Here is an 8,032-nt window from a genome sequence, read left to right as displayed (position 1 = left end):
GAATATGAAAGCAGAAAATCAACGGGATCGACTTTAGTTGTTATTTTTTTCAATAAGGAAACAACAGTGTTTAAGAAAATTGTTATTTTTTTCAATAAAATTAAACCATCAATCAAAACTATAACATTTGGTACCTAATCTTATATACCCTTAAGGGTATATTCACTTTTCCTATATATATATATATATATATATATATATATATATATATATATATATATATATATATATATATATATATATATATATATATATATATATATATATATATATATATATATATATATATATATCAGCCCCCGTATAAGCTTAGGTGTGGAACCTATTAAACCACGATTGTTTTTTTGGCCGAACATTATCTAATATCTTACATGATCACGTAGATTAATTAAAAAAACATCTTCTTCTCACCTCTTAAACCTATGTACGTTAACTGAAGAAAACATATTTTTCCCGACGACCTACAGGTGCGTATTACGTATGTCCGTATTCATTCAATTCACAATCAGTTTACACACCTAATTTCATTATATGCAGTTTAAATACCTCACAACCAATCACCTTTTACACGACGGATTATGGATAAACACATGTTTTACTTGTTTTTAGAATTGCTAATCATAATTTTTAATAAACACATATTGGGTTTTTGGTTATTACTTTTCAATGCAAGAAATCAAGTATTGTTTTCTGCTTTATAGAATCCTTATGATTAAATTGATATTAATTGTTGTTTTACAGAATCCTTATGAATAAATTGATATTAGTTGTGTAGTTGACGACACATGTGCTCTTTTTATCTTTTATTTTCATAAACCATTAAATTAACATATTACTGTGTAATATACTTGCAATCTACATAAACATATAAAGTCTCTTATATTGTCTTTATACTTCTACGGTTAAATATACATAACATGTATCTCAAATCCATTTTACCCAAAATTATTTCTTTCTTTTTTAATTGTAGAATGACATTGATGTGTGGTTTTCTTGGTACAGGTCACATTCCACATTATGGATTCAGAAATGCAAGTACCAGATCAGTCCTTTTAAAAACAGACAAATAAAGATATTGATGCAAATAATGGTTATTCAGGATCGACATTTGAATCAGAGAAAATAAATAATGATGGTGTCAATCTTGGATGTGACGAAGGTGCAGGTAATGATCAAAGTATTATTGGAAAGGTTTTCGATACACCCAATGATGCGTATACATTTTATAATGATTACGCATTTTTACATGGATTTGGTATACGTATTCATTGGAAATTTAAGAATAAGACAACAAATGAGCATTATCGGAAGACATATGTATGCAACAAAGAAGGTTTCAAATGCTTGAAAGTTAATAATTCAAGTGGAAAAGTGATAAAACGTCGTAGAGAAGTAAGAACGGGATGCAAAGCAATGACTCGAATTTCAAAACAGAAGGATGAGAAATGGATCGTGGACAAGTTTAATGACACACACAATCATGCCTTGAGCTTGACACCAACGAAGGTAATGAAGCATAGATCGCATGGGAAGTTCCACCGTACTATGGAATGCAGATCTTTTATGGTGCAATTTGGTCAAGTAGGTTTGAAGCCTTCTCAAATTAAAAAGGCTATTAACGCAATGAAAACTTCAGATGAAGCCGATGTTACTTCAAAGCAATGTGCTGATGTCTTATCTGAGCAACGAAAACAGTATAGGGGAAAGGAGTTTTATGGACTTATAAAGCATTTCCAAGATAAAGCATTAGTGGATAATGACCAGTATTTTGTTGTGGACTTGTGTGATGATGGTTCTCCTAGAAATATATTTTGGGCTGATGGAAGATCAAGAGACGCCTATACTAAGTTTGGAGATGTTGTTGTGTTTGATGTCACTTATATGACAAACAAATACAAAATGCCATTTGCTCCCTTTGTAGGGGTTAATCATCATCAGCAATCTATACTTTTTGGTGGAGCATTGCTAGAAAACGAAAAAGAAGAAACATTTGTATGGTTATTCGAGAATTTTCTAAAGTGTATGTTTAGCAAGCATCCAAAGGCAATTATTACGAATCAAGACAAAGCGATGGGTAATGCGATAAAAAAAGTGTTTCCAAACAATCGACACCGCTTTTGTGAATGTCATATTGAAAGGCACGAACTGGAACACATTCGCCCATTTGTTGCCCGTTATAGTGATTTTCAGGAATCTTATAGACATTGGGTAAACAGTGACACCATTGAAAAATTTGAAAAAAAGTTTGAAGTTATGTGTAGTAGGTATAACCTGGAACATAATTGTTGGATAAGTGAAATGTATAACCAACGGATACATTGAGCAAAACCTTTCTTCAAATATATTTTCTTGGCCGGTATGACAACCAGTGCACGAAGTGAGAGTATTAATTCTTTTTTTGATGGATTTGTCAATTCCAACACCATGTTGAATGCATTTGTACTACAATATGAAAAAGCAGTAGAGACTCGAAGGGCCGCCGAAGAAGATGAAGACTTCAAGACTATGAACTCGAGGGCAGTTCTTTCTTCTGTGCATCCAATCGAAGCAAAAGCAGGTGAGTGTTACACTAGAAAAGTTTTTGAGGTTTTTAAAAATGAATGGATGGAAGCCACTAACAATTTAACTCATGAGACGTTAAGCAAAAGTAAAGAAGAAATTATATACCGAGTTGGGCAACTTGACGTTGATAAAACATATTGGCGAACTGTTACCTTCCGTTCTATGAGTGAAATGAATGTCACATGTTCATGTGCTAAGTATGAAATATGTGAGATTTTATGTAAGCATTGCTTGTATGTTATGAAGAAGAGGCGTGTTGAAACACTTCCGAATCACTATATTTTACCACGGTGGACCCTTAATGCTAGGTATAAGGTGGGTAATAGTAATATCGGACTAGAGGAAATGAATAATGAAAATGGGGTGAGCGCATTCACTTTGTGGTGTGTCCGTTCAAATTTTACCAAAGTTATTGAACAAGCAAAGGAATCCCCTTTAAAAATAGATAAAGTCAATACTGTATTGATAAAGCTTTTAGATGATCTAACGATTCAGGAAAAGCCTAAAGCATTTGAAAATGTATCTCAAGGTTGTTCTACGGGAATTTCACAAGTAGATATGATGCCTCAATTGTTTGTACGGGATCCTATTGGTCCAACTAATACAAAAGGGCGGCCTAAAAATGCTACAAGAACTAAGCCTTCATTAGAAATGCCGAAGAAAAGAACTTGCTCTTACTGTCAAGGATTGGATCACTACGCCACTAGTTGTTCAAAAAGAAAGGTAGTTGTAATATCACTTTATATTGTCATGAGTTTACTAGCGTAATAATTATATTAACTATTTTATTTTTCATGTATTAGGCGGATGAATTGTTGCAAGAGAAACAATGGTGATATGTCTTATCGTTGGGAGAAATTTGGATGGTTTATGTTTTGGATAGTTGATTTTTTTTTATGTTTTAAATAGGCACATTTTTTATGTTTTGGAAATAAATGGTGTATGAAAACCTATTTTGGATAATTGCGGTAATTATATTTTATTTTGGACAAAAATGGTGTATGAAACATCTGGATGGTTTTTGTTTTTAACACAGATGTGTTACAAATATAAGTAGGTTGTTAATATAGAGTAAAAATAAAAGTACGTTGCTACCATGGGCTTAAAATGAAAAGTACATTGCTGATTCTATAAAAATATGTATATGAATTGCTATTTTCCATAAAAAGTCAGAACATGTTATTCCAGTTAACAATGAGAAGTACGTTGCTGATTTTGTATAATTATTTAAAATTGAAACTTTATTATCTTCTTTGCAAGATTGCACATTGTGTACATAACTGGATTGGAGGAGTCATGCTTTATATTGCAATTAGAAAAAGATACACAAGATTATATCAATCATAGAGAAATCTAAGTGGAAAAAGAATCAGTGGATTCTATCAAAGTACATTGCTATTTCGGTTAACAATGAAAAGTATGTTGCTAATTCTGTCTAAATATATAAGTACGCACAAAGTTGCTATTACATAATCGAACAATACAATAGAGAGTTAAACTATAGATTGTTGTGCGTTAAACCTTCCACTTGTTGGTCTTTTAAGGAACCTTCTGCCACACCCAGTGAATGTAACTTACCAATGCCAAATATAAGCCATTCTTACTAATTCTTATTCAGTTTTGTTCTCACAAATCGTTTATCACTCATTTATTTTCAAGCAAAAACGACGGCGCTTAACAAATTCCACACCTAAGCTTGTATGGGGCTGTTATATATATATATCAAAATCAAAATCAAAATTATCGCATACAAATGATTATTCAACCCGCCATCCACAATATTAATTTTAATCGAAGCAAATGATTAATGTTATTATAAAACTTTGCCAAAGTGAAATATATAAACTTTTTTACCTACACGACAAAAATTTTTTATTCCAAAATAAACTTCTATAAAATAGTTACCTAAAATAGTTTAATAATTAAAATATCTAAAGTTGGCATATTTAAATAATAATCTAAAATAAAAAATTTGCAAACGACTGATGTATATTAAAATTGTAAAGATCGGAGGGAAAAAAAGAAAAGTTGACAAGTTATAAATTGTAATCGATTGATGTAAATTCGAATAGTTTGTTTAATTAAAATGACTCTTTTTTAGCCAATGTCCATCGATTTTTCAACACATCATTTCTTTTGAAAAAAAATATAGTATTATTTCATATTGTTGTTTGACATCAAACAGTTAGATGAACCTCTTCAAGGAAAAAAGAAAAAGCTTAAACTTTTCTTAATCTATTTGATGGTTTGGTTATTTGGAAGGCAGTAATTCCTTGGTGTTCAACAAAATGAAAAGCTTCCCTTTATAAAAGGCGGATAAAATTCAATTGGTTACATATAACTGGATTAAGCATAGATCTTATTATAATTTCATTTGTTGGTTTGATTGGTGTATCTCACCTTATAATGTTTGTACTGTGTAAGTTTGTCTAGCGTTTTGCTAGTCTTTTTTAATGCATTCGCCGTTCAGAAAAAAACTATATCTTATTTATTCTTGTTTTTATGAGACGGTAGTCTTAGTGAATGTGTATAATCATTAAAAATAGTTTACACTTATCTTGTTTATCTTTTATTTTCGTTTTCATGATTTATATTTAGATCTTTGTATATTTTAATTTTCTTTAAATAAATCATAGTTTCTAACTATTTATCGTAACTAATCATACATTATTTCTTTTAAAATGACATAATTTTTAAAAATATAACATCCGATAATAATATGATTCAATGTAATTTCATGTATCACTTTTGGTTTCATAAATATCACAAATAAATATATGTTTTTATTTTGTATATTTTCAAATATATGTAAGTTTATCAATATTTAAACAAGCCAAAGATTATAAATACTTATAATATCAATATTCATTAATTTTGTATAAAATCATTTTATTATACAGCAAAAATGCAAATCTGATTAAATAAATATTATATGAAAAAAAAAAAAAAAACCAAATCTGATTATATGTAATCTCTTTAATTGTCTTTGTATTTCCAAGGTAAATTCAATTGTCTTTATATTTCCAAGGTATTCCATTGTATTCCAAACTTCCAGTATTCCAAATTTCCAATGTAATATCGAGAGTTTGAAATTCTTTTCATTATTCAAATTTTGATTATTTTAGAAAGTTTCACTAAAGATTTTTATTTTTATTGTCTTAAAAAATTATAAGAATTTAGCCCAAATTGTATTTTTTTTCTTATATATATATATATATATATATATATATATATATATATATATATATATATATATATATATATATAGAGAGAGAGAGAGAGAGAGAGAGAGAGAGAGAGAGAAAGACAGATAGAGAGAGAGAGAGAGCTAGGTTCAAATATGGATGAACATCTATTGTGTGAACATGTGTGCAGTGTTATTCTGTGAGAATGACAAAGATAATTTATTGTTTGATAATATGAATACGTTCAATCTTACATAACTATTGCGATTATTACACATTTTCACTAATTAAATCGTTTATAAGGTTACTATAGACTTTTTATTATTATTCTCATTCTGTCAGAATATTTATTGAGTCGTATTCTGTTAGAATGAAAATGAGTGATAAACGATTTGTGAGAACAAAACTGAATAAGAATTAGTAAGAATGCATGAAAATGACGATATTTTGTAAGGTTAAACGTATTCGCATTACTAAACAACTTATTCTCTTAGTAATTTTCATAGAATCGCACTGTCTACACGTCCGCACAATAATTATCCATCCACAATATATATATATATATATATATATATATATATATATATATATATATATATATATATATATATATATATATATATATATATATATATATATATATAACGCCCCAATTCTCGGGTAATTCTTAAACAAGATTCATTGGGTTAAGCTCTACTCGACGAGTTGGTTGGCCTACTCGTCGAGTAGCAGCGGGGTGGGATCGCATATCAAGTGACCTACTCGACGAGTTCGTTCTGGACTCGCGAGTAGGAGCTGACAGTGGAAACCCTAAATCTCGGGGTTTGTGTTGGATTAATGTCTAAGTCCATAACTATATTTGGTATGTACTTGACCTGACCCGGCATGGTCCATTTAGGTTGCACTTCACCGACACAATTTATATAAAAAGTCTTTTGAGAATAGTATATTTATGATTTATATTAATATATTATAAGTTCTAATATATTAATATGGAATCATATTATTTAATTAGTATTGATCAAGAATTAATTTAAATTTAATTAAGTGATCAAAAGGAACTAATTAAATATGGACTCTTATATATATATATATATATATATATATATATATATATATATATATATATATATATATATATATATATATATATATATATATATGGAATGGGCCAAGTTCATTTAGGTTGGGCTAAGCTTTTATGGATAGTCCATGGAGCTTTTAACCCATGGATTCTATGTAAATGAAAGGTCATGGGTATTAGGGTTTACATGGATGTACCCCTAATTCTCCATAATATATAAAGGGCTCCTTGGCTCACAAAATTGGCACTAGTGTGTGAGGACATAAGAGTAGGCCGATTTCAAGTGTGCATGATATTCTATCAAAGTCTTCCAAGGTGTTTTGGTGATTTGTGATTCCACTTGAGACTTCTACATTATTGGGGCTAAGCTCTTAAAGCTTGAAGACATCAAGCTACATCAAAAGGTATGTCATCTAACTAGAACTTTGTAGTATATGTGCTTCATAATATGCTAGTTAGGATGAAACATTGGAATATTTAATATTTGCATGTATAATAGAGAAAACATAGATCCCAGGTTTATAGGGTTGCATGTACACCATAGGAGTGTTAGAATGCTCAAAACCCAACAGTGGTATCAGATCCTGGTTTGTTTTTTTTTGTTACACTTGCAAAAACTGCTTAAAAATCGAAGTTTTTTGCTGTCTGGACAACGGACTCGGCAAGTCCATCAGGGTACCCGACGAGTCCATGCCTTAAAAATGTTCAAAACAATCCAACTCGCCGAGTTGGACCCCCAGACAGCATATATTCGACCGTTTTGGCTGGAATTGGACTAGGAACATTACCCTAAGATGTTTTTGGACTTATAAACTTATTTTTGATGTGGTAATGTTCATCCTAATCCAATTTCAAAGATAATTGTCAATAGACTCATGTTTTGTACTAGTTTAAGTGTTATGCTAATTACATGAAAAAAAGTTTGATTCCAATTATCTTGTTTATATGAGTTGCTTAGATTAATAGAAAAAGGTTGATTGATTATGTGTCTTTGATCCATTTTAATCTAAGATATGATTCTAAAATGTGTTTATGTAACTTGTCCTCAAGTTACATGAAAAGTCACATTAAAGTTTCTTAAAACTCATAAAAGTTGGCAATGGTTACAAAAATGAAGAGTCTTGTCCTAATTAAATGGTTTTATGACTCCATAACTTGTCCTCAAGTTATAGAGGTTCAAGAGTCACTTCATTAAATCATT

The 8,032-nt window shown here is 30.0% G+C and overlaps 2 protein-coding genes across 2 annotated transcripts; both read left to right on the top strand.

The window, feature by feature from the left end:
* The first annotated feature begins 971 nt into the window (after window positions 1-971).
* Window positions 972-2,322, top strand: LOC111882499 (protein FAR1-RELATED SEQUENCE 7-like). Its single transcript, XM_023878866.1, has 2 exons — window positions 972-1,002; window positions 1,100-2,322. Exons 1-2 carry the CDS (start codon window positions 972-974, stop codon window positions 2,320-2,322), a joined length of 1,254 nt encoding a protein of 417 aa, XP_023734634.1.
* Window positions 2,323-2,358: 36 nt separating this feature from the next.
* Window positions 2,359-3,398, top strand: LOC111882498 (protein FAR1-RELATED SEQUENCE 9-like). Its single transcript, XM_023878864.2, has 2 exons — window positions 2,359-3,285; window positions 3,366-3,398. The coding sequence occupies exons 1-2, from the start codon at window positions 2,359-2,361 to the stop codon at window positions 3,396-3,398; spliced, it is 960 nt and encodes a 319-aa protein (XP_023734632.2).
* The last annotated feature ends 4,634 nt before the right edge of the window (window positions 3,399-8,032 follow it).

The sequence above is a fragment of the Lactuca sativa genome, chromosome 1 (assembly GCF_002870075.4).
Source record: "Lactuca sativa cultivar Salinas chromosome 1, Lsat_Salinas_v11, whole genome shotgun sequence".
Classification (NCBI taxonomy): Eukaryota; Viridiplantae; Streptophyta; class Magnoliopsida; order Asterales; family Asteraceae; genus Lactuca; species Lactuca sativa.
Note: the sequence above shows the minus strand (reverse complement) of the source record. Positions and strands in the feature narration are given on the sequence as shown.

Bases quoted from the DNA above. Each gene is read 5' to 3' on its own strand.
- LOC111882499 (XM_023878866.1), top strand. From the start codon at position 972: ATGACATTGATGTGTGGTTTTCTTGGTACAG. The intron at 1,003-1,099 runs GTCACATTCCAC...ATGGTTATTCAG, and splicing joins GTGTGGTTTTCTTGGTACAG to GATCGACATTTGAATCAGAG.
- LOC111882498 (XM_023878864.2), top strand. From the start codon at position 2,359: ATGACAACCAGTGCACGAAGTGAGAGTATTAATTCTTTTTTTGATGGA. The intron at 3,286-3,365 runs GTAGTTGTAATA...TTCATGTATTAG, and splicing joins CTAGTTGTTCAAAAAGAAAG to GCGGATGAATTGTTGCAAGA.